The 19244-nt window shown below is 51.2% G+C and overlaps 1 protein-coding gene across 2 annotated transcripts in view; it reads right to left on the reverse strand.

The window, feature by feature from the left end:
- DIS3L2 (DIS3 like 3'-5' exoribonuclease 2) overlaps positions 1-19244 on the reverse strand; it is a 224967-nt gene that overhangs the window by 42768 nt on the left and 162955 nt on the right. For both annotated transcript variants that reach the window (XM_019532860.1, XM_019532859.1), the window contains exon 15: positions 3575-3654. In XM_019532860.1, the coding sequence (XP_019388405.1) occupies positions 3575-3654 (80 nt within the window). The remainder of the gene's footprint in view (positions 1-3574; positions 3655-19244) is intronic.

A 19244-nucleotide genomic window follows, 5' to 3' on the forward strand; every position in this document is an offset into this window, starting at 1 on the left:
GTCGGAAGGGACCTCAATAGATCATCGAGTCCGACCCCCTGCATAAGCAGGAAAGAGTGCTGGGCCTACATTACCCCAGCTAGATACACATCTAACCTTCGCTTGAAGACCCCCAGGGTCTTCAAACCAAATTGCTTTGGTAATTACATGTTAAAGCTGGAGATTCCAAAAATAGGAGTCTTTTGTTCGGCAAATACAAAACCACTACGTACTGTGCCAAAGTGACCCTCTCTGGGCAGCGTTCACCATCCTAGAGCAGGACTCATGCCTGGATGAAGGGTCATTGATGCCTGGAGCCCATGATCACTGCATCCCATAATCATCACACACAGCTCAGAGCCATTAGCTATCCTCCTTGAGAACGCACGGAGGTCAGGTCAGGTGAGCCTCCTGCTCTGTTCAGCACTGGTGTCCTGTGTCCAGTTTTCAGCCCGAAGCTTCAAGAAAGGTATGACGATTGGGACGAGTCCAGCGAGAGCAACAGAAACAATCAGAGATGTGGACAGCGTGACTTGTGAGGACAGACTGAAAGAACTCGGGAACTGGAGAAGAGACGACTTAAGGGAGACTTGATAACAGTTTTCAAATACCTGCAAGGTGATTATGGAGAAGATGGAGATGGACTTTTCTCTGTGGCTGTGGGGGCAGGACTAGGAGCAATGGCCTCAACATGCAGCAGAGGAAATTTATGCTGGAGATTAGGAGTAACTTTCTGACTATGAGGGTGCTCGGGCAGTGCAACAGGCACTCGAGAAGTGGAATCTCCATCCTTGGAAATTTTCAAGACCAGGTTGGACAGACACCGGGCTGGGATGATTTAGTCAGAGACGATCCCACCTGGAGCAGGGGCCTTGTGAGATCTCTTCCAGCCCAACTGTCCTAAGATCCTAAGAACTCTGGATGCACAGCGGAGGGTGCAGCGAGGCTTTGAAGGCTGTCATATCTGAAGGGCCAGTTATACTGTCCATCTTGGGAACTACTTATGCTATCCTGCTGCAAACACCTATTGCCCTCACCCCCTCACTTGTTCCATCCTCAGCTGCTAACCCACAATGGCAGATGATTTATCTGAATCTTAGCCAGAAGATGCATATTACCTATCACTCACATGCTTGTATGGACACACACAATACTGCCAGCATCTCTTTCCTGATTTGCAATCATCTCTGACACCTCTTACACACACAGCCTCCACTGAACTCATGCTGTGAGTGTGGTTAAAGCAACACAGCTTGCCTAATGGCAAGGCAGTTATACCAGTATAAAATGTTTCTATACCAGTGTAGCTTGGTCATTAGCCATGCGTAGAGCTGTGCCTAAAAGTCTGCACTGTGATGTCTGCAAAAAGAAGACTGCGATGGAGACTGGCGTGGTAATGTGCTGAACTCTGAATGAAATTACATCCAATAAAAGGGGTAAGCGTCCATGAATGAGGGGCTCTTCATTGCATCTCAACTGCGTGGGTAAGGGAAGAAACAGTGTCGGAGATGAATTCTCTGCCAGTCCACTTCACTCTGTTAATTCAGGGCAAAACCAACTGCCTGTAATAAGGAGCAGAGCATGCACAGGTATCCCAGTCCAACCCCCATGTGACTCTATAGTCCCTGAAAGGAACCAAGTTTGTGTTTGAAAAAGGCCAGCCAGGCCCATCACATGGAGGCAAGCTTGTTCATAAGCTAAAAGACTGCTCTCGACCTCCCATTTCAATGCATTTTGCATGTATTCCCTACTCCCCCAGGCTGGATGTATTGGGCTCAGGGGGAAAAACCTCTTTAACACACACAAACCCTCAATATAACCCATTTGTTATGGATTGTCAAGGACTTTCTTAAATCCCAGCCCTTTTGACTGAGGAAATGAACTGCAGAGTACAAAACAGAAAGCAACAAACCTGGTACCAACCGGGAGAACTGGAAGAAATATTTTCCCTGGGTTTGTTTGACTCAGCCATGCGAGGCCTTGCATTTGCTGCTATCCAACTAGTCCTGGCTAGGATACTTTTTTGTTTTCTTTAATCTGATCACAGCTGACACTTGGCCTGAGCATCTCAAAGCCCAACATGGCCAGGAATACAGGTCAGAACCATAGCTCTGTGAAGAGAGAGTTGCCACCATATTTTATAGCTAGTTTGCTTCTTGCTCAGCTAGTCAAGGATGTACCACGAAAGCTTTGCAAGTGGCAATGCTATTGGCATAAAATGTTAAAGTAAAAAGTCCTTCCCAGATGTTTCTTAAAGCAACGACACAAATGCATGTACACGAAAAAGCATATGGAGAAAGGATTGACAACAGGAGACAGAGAACAGGCTGCTGATCTTCAAGCTAGATGTTACACAATTAGACTGCTGGAACTATAAACATCCATAACGATCCTAATAGGACTAATAACTGTGTTTTCCGCGCTGCCTATTATGTACAATTCCCTCTTAAAAGCTTGAAAACAAACATTTGTTCCCAGCGGATTTGATCCTTTTGCATTTAACCAGTGCATTTCCCTGGGTTTCTTTTTTTGTTGTTGTTTAACAGAGTAACTGCTAGTGGCTCTTTGCACTTACTATACCTGGGATGAGCTGTTTGGGGCATAGGCCTGAGCACAGGGTATGAAACTGTTGCTGAAGGACAGGAAAGCCTCAATAACAAACTTCCTCAACAACAAAAATTTCTAGCTTTAAAAGACAGGGAGATTGTGTTTTAATAGACATTTCTGAGGGGCTGGAATTGTTCTCCAGATCCTCTTAAGGTAGGCTGGGCTCCTGAAAGCAATTCCCCATGCCCTCCTTTTCTAGGTTAAAGGTCTAAATTTGGCAAAAGAAACTTAGCTTGTGGGTGGAGGTGAGAGACTATGGATTTATGACACGCTGGTATTCCTGACAAGTCATCCAGCGTGAGCACAGGACTACCCTGTGCTCTTGCTGTCAATTTGATAATGAGAACGTGATTTGAAACAAAAACATTTTGGGTGCCAACTCACTGCAGCAGCTAGTAAAACTAGGCAGGAATATCTAGAAGTGGAGGAGTCCAAGCTCCTGCCCGTGGAAAGCTTTGCTTTCAGAAGGGGCCTTATCCAGAGTACAGAGGTGCTCTTGGACGACCATGAGATCCCAATGGACAAAGCACCAAGTGCATTGGAGCCCAGAGAGAATGGGATAGCAGACAGATTTGACTCCACGCCATTGGACGCACCCCAGTGCAATGCACCCTGGGGTTTTTAGAGGCAGATGCCCCTGGTTTGCAAAGCACAAGTCAAAAGTGCTTGAAAAGCTGCCACTTGGGTAACGAAGCAAAACAGCCAGTGTTTCAAAGGGTGCGGGGACACCGAATGGGCGCTGGGTGCTTCTGACGTTGGCCCCAGGCCTCTCTCTTTGCTTGCCCAGTGCTGTTGGGCTCAGGGGGTCCTTGACCAGCTACTCCCAGCTCTCGCGCCTGAGACAAAAACTTGCTGAACTGACACCTCGGCATCACAAGCAGGCCGACCCCACTGCCAGCGGGTGGGAAGGGGGGCACGGTACCCGCAATATTTCCCTCTTGTTGCACCGTGCCTATCTGCCCTGAGCACCATCATCCGTGGGACTTACTTGTTGCTGTCCCGGTACTGATAGACATAACAGCCTTGAGGCATCCCACTCTCCTTGTCCAAGGTAAACGAGAGCTTCAGCTGCAGAGGGGGAAAAAGCAGGGAGGGAGAAAAGAAAAGCAAGTTTAGGTGGCGTTCTCAGTTGCTACAGCAACTTCGTGAAAGGCTTCTGGGAGTGAGCAAGCTCCCCGAGCCTGACACGCAAACACTGTGGCCTGGAACGGAGCGCGGGGCTCCAAACCTCAGGGCACAGTCACATGCGTTGCAGAAAAGTGCTCGCTTTTTCCACCCTTTGTTACTATAAAGTGTTTGTGGTTCCTCTGAAATGCCTGGGTCAGAACGGTTGCCCCCTCCAAACCCACCCACACACACATCCCTCCACCAAAGCCATTGCGGTTCCCCTCAGACACTAAAGAAATGAGTGTTCTCCATCAGCAGCTGTCGTTCCCATGAGCCTCTTTCTCTGAAAGCCTTCCCGGCTCCGTCTCGTTCCTCCGGTGCCTTAGAGCCGAGAAGAAACCGCAGAGGGAAAGGTGACAGATTCTTCCTCCTGAGCCGAGTTATTACAGAGCTGCGAGGACCGTTTTGCAGTGCGGCCCGGTGTCCAGCAGGAGGCTATGGTGAGATCGGGAAAGCTGTTTTCCTCGACTCCAAGAAGGGATCTGCTAAGAGCTTTCCGATCCCACGTGCAGCTTCTGCCAACTTTCTTTAAGGGGGGAAAATGAGTCCCATGCTTCGATGAGTGGCAGAACAAATGCAGAGCTGCACGGACACGTGTTGGGCAAGGATTTCTCAGGGAGGTTTATGAGCTAAGCTAAGAAAATGGGGCTGACCTCGGAAACACCGGGCTGCAGCCTCAGCAGGTGCTGGGACCCCTTCATCCGATGTGAAGGCTGCTCTGATGGAGAGGACCGGCTGCCGGTCGGGATGGGAGGCATTGCTTCTGCTCCCAAGAGGGGGTGGCAGCATTTACGCTCCACTGCAATGCAACTAGCTGCAGCCCTCCTGCTTCCAGCTAAATCGTGGCCATGGCCCCAACCTGCACCAGGTCTGGCGACCCCGATACACTCTGCGCACTCTAGATTAGACAGGCAGCGTGCTTTGGAGGAAATAGCAGGGATATTTATGCATCAAGCGGGGATGCATTAGCTCTGATCTCGCTGCACGTGGTAATGAGAGGCAGACGGGCCCATTAGCACAGCTGGACTGTGCGGGAGTGGAGCCCAGCTCTTTGCAAGGGGGCTAACCACTTTGCACTGTCATCGGGTTTCTTATGGTGGCTCTGACCTTTCGAAACGAAGGGAGATAACGGGACCACCACTGAGCCACTGCGTTCGTTTACAAACTCCTCCGGCTTCTGCACTCTAAGGAAAATTGCTTAACTCAATTAACTGCCTCTGGGACAGCAATCGCTGTATTAAAACATTCTTCCACCAGCAGGCTGCCGGCAGAGCCAATGTGCTGGATCATTAGCTGGTGCACTGATTTCCCCTTCCCTACAGAATAGCAGGCACAAAGTGATACCGTGAGCTCTTGCTGCCCCAGATAAAACGGTGCGTTGCGAAGCCGGCCCCAAGACGGAGGAGAGAAGCAAGTGTCCGGCTGAGAGCTACCCCATCCGTGCCGCAGCTCCGAGAGGTGATGCGCATGCTCCCGTAGCCTGCTGTGCATCTCTCCCCTGAGCCGGCCTCAGGTGGCAGCTACTCAGCACAGCCTTCTTTTTCATCTATGAAACAGGTGCCGCGTTTCATGCTGTAGCCCAAACAGCAACTCCCAGAGGTGAAATGATACGGCCAGGCGCCCGGGACAGTGGGCACACATGGGGCAGCTTCCAGTGACGCCCCCCGCAGCCTAGGTACATTACTGCCAACTCCCATAGTGTGCAGGTAGGTACGTCTTCTTATGCTCAGCTCTCCTGGCACATTTCAGACCCACCCGCCAGACAGCTAGAGCAGGGGCCGGCAGCCTTCCAGAGTGGCAGGCCAGCCACTTGTGAGCTGGGCGCTGCCGTGAGGCACTACTCCTTGCTGATGTGCCCAGCTGTGGGCTGCCACCTCAGCCGTGGGATCCCATGCCCAAAGCATGGACTGCCAAATTCGGCAGCAACAGTAAGCAGAGGTTGCTGGAGGGGCAGGTGGAGAGAGGAGGAAGGGCTAAGGAGGGGGATCAGTGGTACAGTGCAGGGCAGAGAAATGGGCGTTCCAGGCCCAGCTGTGCGCATCTGGTTCCTCGTACCTCTGGCCTGCAGATTACCTGCCCCGAAGCTGGGGGCTAGTACACCAACAATGGAACTGCTGTAAGAGAAGCAGGTTTTATTTTTCCCTGCATCAACTGGGTCCCCCCAGATCTGACTCAGGGCTTCACTGCTTTACCAAGTATTTGAGGAATTCACGCCCCAGCCAAGCCAGCAACAATTCCCCCGGTCCCTGCTCCCCACATGCCCTTCAGAACGAGGAAAAGGGGCAGAAGAACAGACTTCAGGTTTATCACAGTGGAAATAGCATGGGAGGCACGGAGCTGCTGGTGGCTTTGATCCTCCCGGACAAGCCAAACCCAACCAGCACCAAGAGGCATTGCTGCGCAGGCTGCCACTGCCACTGGTAGATCTGCAGCCAGCAGAACGAAGCAGTGCTGCGATTATGAAGCCTCCAGCGCTGTGCACTCGCCTGCCTTCCCCCAGCACAGCCCAGCGCCAGGAGACAGATCAAGGAAGGGAAAAGGCTGGTAGGGCACACAGCCTCATTTGGACAGACTGCAGCCGGTCACGCACTTCTGTCCAGTTCAGGGAAAAAGCAGAAGCTGTGCGAGAGAACAGGGATGAGTGAAGCCTAGATTGGCAGGGAGGCAGGTGTGGAGGGACGGCCTTGCCCATCCCTGGTTCTCTGATCCAGCAAAGCTTCCTTGACCTGATTTGAGTGAGAGAGACACATGATCAGGAGAGCCACGCGCATGATCGGAGGTCAGGAAAACAGATCTTACGATGACAGGCTGAGAGCCACGGGACTCTTTAGCCTGGAAAAGCGTAGGCTCAGGGGTGATCTGATGGCCACCTATAAGTTTATCAGGGGTGACTACCAGGATCTGGGGGAACGTTTGTTCACCAGAGCGCCCCAAGGGATGATGAGGTCGAATGGTCACAAACTCCTGCAAGACCGTTTCAGGCTGGACATAAGGAAGAATTTCTTTACTGTCCGAGCCCCCAAGGTCTGGAACAGTCTGCCAGCGGAGGTGGTTCAAGCACCTACATTGAACACCTTCCAGAGTACATTGGATGCTTATCTTGCTGGGATCCTATGACCCCAGCTGACTTCCTGCCCTTTGGGCAGGGGGCTGGACTCGATGGTCTCCCGAGGTCCCTTCCAGCCCTGATGTCTATGAAACTATGAAATAAACACAAGCCTAAAGCCAACACTCTCTCATCATTTTTAACCTCCAGGACGTTCCTATAGACAAGATGTTACTATAGACAAATATATCACTCTGTTCTGTGCATGCCCTCTAGTCCCAGCTGCCAACCACGATGCCAGCAAGGGCCAGATCCAGCTGGACCTGGGGGAGGAGGCCAAATCAGGAATGGGGTGAACTGGAAATTTCATTCTGAAAGAGAGGCCGGGCCCATAGGGAAGCAGGTAGAGAGCGAGCGCGGGTGCCCACACACTTGCCCCAGGACTCTGACAGGGGGTGGCAGAGCTGTGCCTAAGCAGGTGGGGAAAGGCAGTGCCTTTCCACCGAGCTTCTGCAGCCACCGCTGACCAAGAAGCATCCTGCAACGTTACCGGGGGGCCGAGAGAGCGCAATGCCTGGGCTTCTTGACATTCCCGTCCTGTTGGTCACCCGTGCAAACCACCCAGGATCTTTATTCGCTTCTGAATCCATAATAGCAAGGCTCTGGCTGAGCTGGTGCGCACGTGGGAGCATGCATGTGTGGCTGAACTCAATTTCCTAGCTGGGCTTCTTTGCTAGGGGATTGGGTTTCATGGGAAGGCAGGAAGCAAAATGAATGGGGGAAAAGCCAGGCAATTCAGCAGGTATAGATGAGGCGGTACAGCCTTGTGGGGGTCAACAGAGTCAACAGAACCCAAGCTCAGCATCAAACTTGAACGGGCTGCACCTGGCGGTACTGACACCACATTGCTGGGTGTCCTTCTTCACTTATGCCATTTTCAAAAGACAAAACAGACTGGGGGAGGCTCTAAAATACGTGCTGACTTTTAAGGGGGAATAGTATTCCGTGCAAGGAAGAGCATTCGGCCTTTGGGGCCAGATGACCCTGCAGATCCTGCCAAAGCTCCATCTACCGTTGGTGGGATTTGTGCTCCTCAGTCCCTTAGGGCACTTCTGAAAGTCCACCCACAGCTCTTTTGATGTTATCCCCACCTCTAACGCAAGCCCTTCAGGTGCTATGAACATGCACCGCCTGTGAGATCTGCCTGAGCACATTCGCCCAGACAGACAGTCCAAGCAAAATCACCAACACAGCAGAACAGCTTCCTCGAGAGAGAACTGAGCCCTTTGTGCCTAGACAGGACTCCAGAGATGTTCTCAAAGGATCTTGCCAAGTCCACTTGCAAACCTATTTCCCAGGCCGGTAAACTGAGGCCTGGCTACCCCAGGTTCTCCCCTGTTCTTTCCCCGTCTCCCCCAAGCCCATCAACACTATGGTATGAATTCTGTTCATCACCTGGCTAAAGAAAACCCTAGGGAAGGCTGGAGAAAATGACTAGTGCTATTAGTGGTCCAGCCACGTTAGTGTTCATCCCCTCTGCCTTGCACCACAACTGCTGCCCCGTCACCAGGTGCCCCAGGGCTTCCCCATACACAAGAGCCTGTGAAGACGAATGTGCTTTTGCAAGGCTCCCTCCGGCACAGCCCAATTCTTCAGCAGGCCACAGTGCTTGGCTTTTTATTGTCCCCTGTTGTCCTCCAGAGCCTCGAGCATGGCTCAGGGGAGGACTGAGACATGAGGGAGGGAAGGCCACCCACAGCTCAGAGCCAAAAGCGTGCAGCCAACGGGGAATGCTCGAGAGCAGCGTGACCCCGTTGTGAGCGAGCAAGACCCACCGGAGGCACTTCTTTGAAGAGAGGCCTGAGGTTATTTTGCTTCATGGCGTGAGGATCCGCCCAAAGCAGCGAGAGAAGAACAAAGACCGCGGCCCATCTCTCACCCCTCTGTGCCCTGGCGTGGCGTGGCCTACGCTGCCCTGTCTGGCTTGCCCATCTCTGACGCGCACATGCTAATTCAGCGCCCTTTCCAGTTCAGCGGTTCCCCACACAAAGCAAAGCTCGCCCTGCCGTGTGGGTGAACTCGGTGGGAAAGGGAGCTGGAACGCGGTGCTGCTGAGAACAGAGCCTCACCTACCCCACGAGCCTCATCAATAATTAAGACGTCGGCGGCGTGGGGCGATCTCTGAATAAAAGCTGTCAGATGGAGCCACGGGGACTCTGCGTGTGCGGAGTGATGGATGGCCTCTCACTGGGAGCAGATCAAGCTGGAATTTGCCAGACAAAAGCAAAGTGGGCACACGCTTCAGCCAGGAGTGGCTTGGGACAGACCGAGGCTTACTCTCTTGCGAGGACAGGACAGAGTCTACACAGCGCAGGGGGGTCCCAAGTGTCAACACTGCATTTCCTTGGCTGCGTAGGACCCCCAACTTGTCCAACAGCCCAGTTCTCCAGCACGGTCTGTACTTGCTTGAGAGAAAAGCACAATCTGTCAAGCAAAGGGGTAAATTTGTTTGCCCTTTGGCAACACCTCTCTCCAGGGGAGCTGAAAGCACTTCCCAACCCAGGAAACCCCCAAAAATGCATATCGGGCAGGTGGGGATGCCAACACACTTCTTAGAGGTGGCAGAAAGACAGGAGCGAGTTAGTGCCAGAGATGCACCCACTGCCATTGGCTTTGGGGAAGGCACTTCGTGCCCCCCAAGTTATGCCATGCATCAAACGGTGCAAGTGGCACGTCCACTCCCTTGTACGGCGCGTTGAGGGCTAGGCCTGGAAGGATGACATGGTGCATGGGTTGTCCAGTCCCCACCTTTGCTGAGGAATCCCCTCTCACGTGTCAGCCACCGACCCCTGGAGCCCCCCAAAGCCCCCAGGCACAGCTACACAGCACGCAGCAGGGAACGCCGTAGGAAACAGCAGGGAGGTATGGGCTCCGCCAATGCCCTGCTGCTGATGCTAGGAAGAGGACTGGGCCCTGCACTCCAGACAGAGGCACCCCCCTCACTGCATAACCGCTGCCGACTCCCCCAGGAGCTGGGTTTTAATATTATTTCATGGCTCCAGGATCTCAGCTCCATCCAACACACAGCACCGTGTCCTTTAGCTAAGGGGAGAAGACCCCCATGAGTGGCTCTCTGGGGGCAGCCCTGCCTGCATCTCCCTCAGCTGGCTGCACCTCTCCAGTGTGGAGGGGCTGGTTTGGGGCTGCCCCTCTTTGATCTGCCAGGAGAGCTGACACCCAGGGGACCCCATGTGTGCCCTGCAGTCCCTTCCACTAGCTAAGCATTAGGGGAATCAAAAGGGGAATCAAGACCCCTGGACAAGCCAGAGCTGCCCTTGCCAGGTCCACACCACTGCCGCCCGTTCTGAAGCGTCTCCTGGGCAGGAGAGGAGTGGCAGTGCGGGGTGGTGCAGAGGGTGACTGCAGGCTGGTGGCTCTCATTTGAGCTGTTTGGTCCCTGCACCAGAGCTCAATTTGGCCCCGTGTGCCCTTGCCCCCTGCCAGCGGACGCTCTCAGAGCAGCTGTCCTCATTTTGAAACAAACACTTTATACCTGTAGCAATTACAGGCCCAGTCACGCGGTGAAGCCTGGCAGCGCTGGCATGCAGCGAGTGTCAGGAGCAGCCTCCTGTCTTCTGCATTGGAACCAGTCCCTATATTGCCCTGACCGGGCAAGTTCTGCGTGCCCCTGCAGTAGTGGGTTCGGCTTGGACACGTTATGTTCCTGCGTCCCGGCCCCGACTAGAGAACTTCTGTCGTCCGACAGAGAGGGCTTTTCACATGCATGCCCTGTACCAGAGAGGTATGATCCAGTCAGCTGCAGAAGCAGGTCAAACACTTCGAGATTCCTAACTGTGGGGCAGCTGACGGCCCTGATTCTGTGCATATACAGAGACCCCCCTGCCTCCATGGAGCAGCTGCCTTGCTAGGTGTAGTTCGAATAGAGTAAGTGGGAGAGCTCAGACACCACCCCAGACAGGTAAATGGGGCAGACCCTGGTCCTAAACGCAGAAATGCTGCTGAACAGGGGGACTTGACTTGAAGATTATATGAAAAACAGAGCAGTCTCCTGGAAGCCTTTCCCTTTGGCCTGTGCCCAGTCAGTCCTGGGAGCATGGGTGCCGCGCGTCTCTGCCTAGGTTTTTGGAAGAGGTGACACCGCTCCATTTTTAACCCTATTTGCAAGGGCACAGAGCCTCCCTCGAAGCACAGAGGTTTGCCACTGGGACAAGCCCTGCAGAGCTTTTTAAGAACAGACTTAGTCATCGGGCAGGTTTTTACACCCTGCCCAAGCTTCAGTTTTGACCTGAAAAAAAAATAAAGCCCTGAAGTCCTGACACTCAACTTTTCAAACCACAAGAAACGAGCCCTGCTCCAGTAACGTAATCGCGGAGATTTCTGGCACCTTGTCTTTTAAAAATACATCCATCTGCCTGCACACAGGCCCATCAAACTCAATCTTGTTCAGAATGGATTTCCCAATTCATTAGAGCTGGAAAGTCTGCAGTGAGGCTGGCGGCTCACATTGGATGATCCCTAGCAGAAGTGCAGTCTGTAAACCTCACAGCTGGGTTTTCACTTAAACTGCTCTCGAATCCTATATGCCTCCGCTTTCCAGAGCGCTTTTCTATTTTCACTGAAGTTAAACTTCAGGCGATGGCCCTCTAGGAGAGTCTCCGCTCCACTCTCCCGGCTTTAGGAGAAGGGGGCGGTTAGGTAAGGCCAGAACAGGTCGGACAAGGCAGCTGAAGGACCCCATAATAAGAAAGCTCCCTACTAAAATCATGGATGAGCCCCTTTACTGGGAATGGGGCACATGGGGCCCCTTCCTCCTGGTGCTGAAGAAAGTGGGCACCTGGCCAATCCTGGCATTGAATTTCAGTGGCCAGTTTGCTTTTCCCCACCCGTTTGGATGGGAGGTGACAGGCAGGAGTCCTCTGCCAGGGGGGTTCATTACTCAAACCTGCGCCATTCATCTTGTTGCTTCCAGCAAGAAGCCTTTGGGTTTTTAGTCCACTCTGCTCTCCAGCATTTCCAGCATAAATCCTCTGTGGGGAATGTGCCGGTTTTCTTTGCTGCCCTCCCCACAGCACTTCTCATGCCAGCCCCAAGCCCCATTCCCCTAGAGAGAGGAGACGCCCGCGACTATTTGCTCTTTGCCCTCTGACCATAGAGTCACACGCGCTGAAACCATCAGAGCCGAACACAGGCTGGGACAGGGTGGGGTGAGGGACTGATCCAACCTGGTCCCACACGGGATCCAGAACAAGTTCAATTCATACCAAGCCAACGATTGTGAGAACTGCAAAATAACAGAGTCGTCACACATCTGCAGAAAAGTCCCATCAAAGTCAGGCCAGTTTCTTCCCGGTTACAATGGAGAAAAGTGGTCCAGGGCAAATGATCTACTCTTGCCTTCCATTTGCTCCCCAGCTCTTACCTGAAGCCACAACACCGTTCAGTATGGGACTGGCTCTCTCTGTCTCTGCTGCATATAAATTGCTCCGTTTGGACAACTCACCCTGGGCTTTGCTGTGCATCAATTAGTGCAGCACCATCACCTCCAGTGCGTGTGCACCCCCACCACAGAGTTATCTCCAACACTCGCACCTGTGGAAAGCAACCTGCTTGGGGAAAGGAGTTTAGCCCGGCCTCTGGTGCTGCCTCGGCCCTGGTCCTGTGTCCTCCGCATTGTTTCTGTCATTTTACACATGGCAGGTGTTTCTTCTTTTCCATTGCCAGGTAAAGACCCACGGGACAGAGAAAACCGAGCAGCACTAGGCACAGGAAGCCAGTGACAGTGAATCATCCCACAGAGGGCATAAAACCAAAGGAATTAGAAAGCAGTTTTTTATAAATGAATCCGGTTGTTTAGCGCAACTTGAAACTGTGTTTTAAAAAGTGACAAAAGCACATGCTTTTCACCTTGTCCTTTGAGCACAAATGTGCAAACTTCCATCAACACAGAAAACTACCCTTTTAGTTCTCCATTGCAGCCACTGTGACTCCAAACTGAGCCTCCTCTCCGAAGAGGAAGGCAAATTTTCCATCCTTGACTGAGTGGAAGCTGTGCAGGCGTGTGTGGCACCTACTCCACAAATCAAAGGACCAAAATGGGCCCACATCTACTTCAAAAGAGGAGAGGCTCACTATGCTTTACTTCAGTGAGGGCCAACTTTTTTGGCAGGCATGGCACAAATTAGCTTTCTGTTCCCAGCCCAATCTGCTGCTTTGATCCCTACCCCCTTGCAGATCTGCTGCGTGCCACCCCAGAGGCTGTCCTGTGCCCCTTGACCTTCAATTTATAAGTCAATCAGATCCTCTTCTGTGGGTTCATCGCTAGGGAAAACCATAGGAGCGAAGCAACTTGCACAATGGCACTAGATTTATATTACTGGATTTAAACTCTTCTTCAGAGACTAATGAATGCTGACACAATACTGCATGTTCTAGATTCCCCAAGGAACAGCTAATGAAGCTAAAACCCTTTTATGCGCACACATCAATTTTAAAATAAAAGCAAAACATCCCTAGGAAATGCCACATAAAAAATAGTGACACTAACAAGATGCATGCCAAATCTCACTGCTTAAATGCTTTCCCTTTCTTCTAGTCGGCCTTGCAGGCTTTGTTTCACTCGCTCCCTGTTTTTGCTGGTGGTACGAGCACCTCGCACAACAGCAGCACTACTATGGAGGTGATGCACGGCATTAGGACTGGTTTTGTTTCTATTATTTGGGGGGAGGCATCTGCTGTAACAGACTTTGGGAGCGCTGGGGTTTTCCAACCTGAAAAGGCCAGGGGTTTGCCTAGCTCAGTTCTTTGGTTATTAAAAATCCCTGTGTTATGAGGCCTAATTCAGATGAGCTACCCTGAGCATCACATTTAACCCTCGGCCTCAATGTCTCCCTATTAAAAATGAGAGATAATAGTCTTAAGGCTATGAAGCAAAAGCTCAGCAGTTAGGTAGGGGGTGGGGAAAATGGAATAAATAGCCATTGTGTGATGGGAATCAGAAGTAAAACTAAACACACTCAGATTACCGAAAGACTCGGATTAACCTTTGACAAAGCAATGAGAGTTTGCTAAGAGAAGGACGCTGCCTGTCCAGAATGACGCTTATAGAGACCGGACAGTGCTCGGGCACTGCAAATGCAATTAAGAACTGAAAACACAAAAGGCAAAAAAAGAAGGCAGTAAGCACCTGGAACAAAACAGCAGAGTCGAGCAAGAACAGCACCAGGAGCTGCACGGAGCAGCACCAGCAATGCCTGGCATACGCTTAAAGAGGCTAGGAATGTAACACCGGGGATCACATTGCAAGAGTTTGCAAGCACTAGTGTGCCCGAGAAGGATGACAACAGCACCAACAGCTCACAGGAGCAGCCGGTGGTGTTGCAGCTGATGATGAATGGGCTGTCGGCTGGTGAGCAAGTGAGACATTTATTAATGTTAATAAGTGCATTTGTTATTCTCTCTTGCGGCAGAGGGTAGGCCGTGTGTCAGCGGGTTTGAACTACAGCAAAGCAAACAGCGATCAAATCTCAGTAAAAACTTCCGAACTGTCAGCACAGCAGGACAATGGAACAAGCTGAATAATGGGCATTATATATACACAAATGTATATTAACTACCCAGGGGGGCTGTTGTCCTTGCCAGCCCTGTGATCCTAAGGCACCGAGCTACCAGAAACAGGAGCACCAGGAGAAGTCACGGGTAGGGCAAAGCAGACGGGTACAACTTAGGGCTGGCAGTGGCAATCTTATCCCCGCTGGAGGAGGATGTGAAGTGGACATAAAGGGAAATACAACAGAAAAGGTAAAGCTATAGCAGGAAAAGAAATGCCATTTAGTCAATTTGAAGATCATCAAGTTATCTGTCTCTCCAGAGGAGCTGGAGTCCAGAACAACTGAGGAAGAGTGTGAGGATGTGCCCCCAAAGGGAGGAGAAAGCTGTCAGCAGAGCTACAAGAGCTCACGGGTCCCATCATTCACATCCAGAAGGAAGTTCTCCTCCATGCCCGGGGGAGAGGCTAGGAGAGGAGTGGGGTAGGCCCATTTTTTTGCGAATCACAAAAACCAAGAGAGTGGAGTCCTCACTGGTGACTGAAGGGGGTAGCTAAAAGATGGAGTCTTTCGCTTATGTGTAACCCCAAAATAATTAAATTATTACACAAATTGAGGGGTCATTTCCCATGGTCTGCAAGGGGAAAGTTTTGAAGACTATGGCAGACATCAAATATTTTTCTATGCGATGCCTCAGCAGCATCCAGAGAGGTGCCAATAAAGACACTGCACACATCTGTCTGCACTTAGCACCCTCTTTGGGAGGTTGTTTTCTCAGGCTGCCGTTTGGATTGTGTTCAGCACCTGAGGTGTTTCACTGGGAAATGCACAATCACGGTGATATATAGGGTGTCCGCAGAGAGGACATCCTGACCTAGGGCAAAGCAGTAGAAGAGCACAGTTAGGGGCTCTGGGGAGCATTACAAGGAGCCAGATTTGCTGGGCTTATGCTGAGCTTGTAAAAACGTAAATTCAGCATAAAGGAAATAACAGGCCTGGGAGAAAAGTTAACACAGTGAAGCGTGCAGGTTGGCTCACAAGCATCCCTGTGCCAACAGACAAGAGACAGGTACGTGGACTCCTGGAAGCGGGGAACTACGTAGGGAAACCTGTGCCTACTCCAGCCACTCAAATTGTCAACCCGGGAACATCACTCTGCAAAAACGTCCAGCCAACATGGTGCATGACTGAAGGAGCTTGAGAACAGCAGCAGCTAATTAGCCAAAGGGTCTGTGAAAGTAAGCACGAAGTAGGTTGCCCATTTCCGGCTTTGAGGAGGGGGCTCTGGCCCTGTCCTCTTGCATCAGCATGACCAAGTCGGAGACTTTTCACTTTTGCGTCACCGGTGCTAACAAAAGCAGTGCTAAAGGAGAAGAGCAGAAGAGGCTTTGGACTTCATCCACTGGTATAATGCAAATGTAATGTCTTTATTTAAGAGAGGTTAGTTTTAGCTGAAACTGTTTGCAAAACACTTGATACCCTTGTCAAGAGAGACCTGGCAACACCTCAGCCCTCAGAAATACAGAAAAAACACCAAGATCATGTTTTCAATTACAAATGTATGATTAGCAAATCAACCCTGGGAGAGATTTGATGGCGGCAAAAATTCAAACCAGAGCACCTGACAGACGTCCAGTGGAACAGAGTCCAGGGCAAGACACTACATATACCGATCTGGCAAGAAGAATACCCATCTCGTTTTCAATGAAATGGGAACTGCAATTGCCAGAACAACAGCTCAGGATAAGAATCTGCAGGGAGCAATTATGGCTAGTAGCAACAGGGTGGCTGGGACAGCATGTTCCCAGCCCTTAGCACTTACTTGGAAAGGATCATTTTGTCCAAGATGGATTTTATTTCAAGATGCCAGGCTAGAGATCCCTAAGGTGTTACAGAAAGTATATATTAAAAAGGAGACATGAAGGTTATTTAAAGATTGAAATAAAAGGGCTGGATATGTTTTATATTGGCTTCAAATGAAACCTAACGTAGCTTAACTGGGGTTTGTAAAAAACCCCAAACCATGCACTCATTCCCTGAAACAATTTTATTACCTACCCTATAGGTAATAGGTGATCATGTACAACACATCCACATTGCTAGACAGAGCAGTAATGTTTGAGGATGGGCCTCAATTTAATATGCACAAGTTTATGCTATTTGCAATATAGCTTAGATTTAGACATGTCATCACTAGCCTACTAAACCCAAAAGAAAAAGTTGCTGGAAAATAGCATTAAAATAGTAAAGCGGCTACTGGAAAAGCCTGAAGAGCTGGATGCAGATCCACACCTAGCACTGTTAGATTAATCTGGCATGTATGAAACGTGGCTCATCACTTAGAAATTTTGCTTAACAGAAAACCAAAGACGCTTAACCGAAAAAAGAAATGCACTATAATTTGAGGTTCTCGGAGGAGCCACCACATCATGACCACAGAGCAGTGCACAGCTATGATATAACTGAGTGGCCAGTGTCTCATTTTGTTGCTTTGTGGTCTTATAAGCATGTTATCCCAGATGCGTATCTATGAGGAGTAGGTGACACTTCTTCCCCACTTCCAAAAGGAGGGAGATATTTTGCCAGGAGACTTCTCGGACAACAACCACAACAGGGTCAGGGAAGCAAGTTGAAGTACATAACACTTCCAAGAAAAGCCTAATTGTTGCATCTTGACAACAGTAGCAGCGATATTCAAGGAAGGTCATGTCACGATGCAGGGCACTGCAGAGGTTAATGGAAGATGCACGTTCATAAGTTTAGCTAGCAGGCTGGCATAATGAGTGTTATATAAAACTCTCTGCTAAGTGCAATTATTAAGCCTTGCCCAGGCAAGGCAGATGTGGTGCTGGGAATGATGCCTTTCAACAGCTTAGCCTCCCAGACACAGGAAGCCCCTGGGAAGGACAATGTGCATGTCCTGTGAAAAGGAGACAGGTGGAGCTACACGTACTGGGAAAGGCCTACACTGGTCAGTAGAACAAGGCACTTTAATAGTGTAAAGTCTGAATATTTCAGTTACACCTCCCTGCCCAGAAAAAGGCAGGGTGAAGTAGTTCAGAAATCCTTAGAAGTATGCTACCAAGAAAGCAGCCACGGAGCCACTCATCTGGAGAGAACTAGAAAAACAGTGAAGAGGAAAGAAAAATAGTTAAGAAGAAAGACGTGGAAGAAAAAGTTAGATCTGCCCAACAGAGGTCCCGATGACCATACAGATGCAACAGCAGCTGCATCAGTGAGCCACAGCTTGCAGCTGGAACGATTCAATCAAACAAAACTACACTAGAAAGATAAGGGCTAGAATTTAAGCAATACACACTACAAAACCTGAGATTACAGTTATACCTGCATCTTGCCTCACCTGGTTATATACAGTATTACAGCCAAATAGATCCACAATTCAATGACTATTGCAACTTCCAAGCAATACTTCAGTACACAGGATGCTGTCAAGGTTTGGATGAATAAATGTCCCAGCTAATCTCAAAACTGGATACCTGCAACATACGCTGTTGGAAGTGATACCTGGACAACAACTTCCAAGGTGGCTGCCTGCTTACTTAGTGGACTCTCATACAGGTAAGGAGGTTTTGGTCTTGCTATGATCCAGGGTCTTCTCTAGTCCCAATTAATGTCTGGACGCTAGCCAAGGTTTTGCTAATTATCTGTAAAGCCTTTAAGTGGGTTGGGTCTTGTGCAAAAGACAGAGAACAATCCTCCCTGTTCCGTACCCCAGCAGCAGAGACCAGCTGCAATGCTCCAGAGGTCAAGCAGGCAGTCCCAGGGGTGCGTGTGATGGCTGGAAGTACAGTGCTCGCCGTAGAAAACCATGAGCTCTGGAACTGGCCACTCTATTGTAGGGGTGGGCAATTATTTGGCCCGTGGGCCACACAGGCAATTCTGGGGAGCGGTTGTGGACCGGTCAGCGCTTCAACCCCCCACAAAAGCTCACCAAACCTGGAGCCTGTGGGCCCTGTGGCTCCTCCCTGCCACTGCCGCTGTCACCAGCGCCATGTGATAGCTGAGTGCATATCCCTGGACCCCCTGGCTGGAGAGGACCAGCTCTGGACCAGCCCAGGACCCACGTGCACAGCTCCAGGCCTGGCCGGCTCTGCACCTGCTCCGGACTGGCCCACCCATGATGAGCAGCAGCGGCTGGGCAGAAGTTGCTGCTGGGTGCAGGGGAAAAGCACCCCCTCCTTGCCGCTGCTGGGCCGTTCTTGCTGCAGCCGCCCGGAGCCCATGCCCAGGCTGCTCTGAGGCTCCTCTCCACTGCCACCACTGCTCGCTGGGTGGCTCGGAGGCGGCACTGGTCGTGGCAGTGGAGAGGAGCTGCAAGGCAGCCCGGGCACAAGCTCCAGGTGGCTGCACCAAGAAGGGCCACTTGTCCCCATGCTCAGCAGTAGTTCCTGCCTGAGTGCTACCACTACCAGGCTTGGGCAGGCCAGCCTGGAGCAAACATGGGAAAAGCTGGGGTTGGGGCCATGTGTGCAGGTCCTGGCTGGTATGTAGCTGGTTTGCTCTGGTCAGAGCGGGCTGCAGTCGGGGCTGTGCGTGTAGGTCCACGCCAGTCTCCATGGGGCCAGGGCCAGCGGCAGCTGGAAGGAGCCACCACCACCTGGGTTGCCCAGAAATGCAGTCTGGCAGTGGAGCCACCCCAGCCCTCCTGCATTTCTGGGGGGAGCGGGGCGCATCATGGGCCTGACAGCACCTGGGCCGGGAAGGACCGAGAGACCCACCATGGGACAGTCAGAGTTCCTCTCTGGGCCGGATTCTGCCCACCCCTCCTCTCCTGGGTATGGCAGAGCTCAACTCCATCAACCTCCAGCCTCAACTCTTCAACCTCCCTTTTCTTTCAGTGCTTTCAGGAGCTGATAAGG

The sequence above is a fragment of the Crocodylus porosus genome, unplaced genomic scaffold, assembly GCF_001723895.1.
Source record: "Crocodylus porosus isolate Cpor-Errol unplaced genomic scaffold, CroPor_comp1, whole genome shotgun sequence".
Lineage (NCBI taxonomy): Eukaryota > Metazoa > Chordata > Crocodylia > Crocodylidae > Crocodylus > Crocodylus porosus.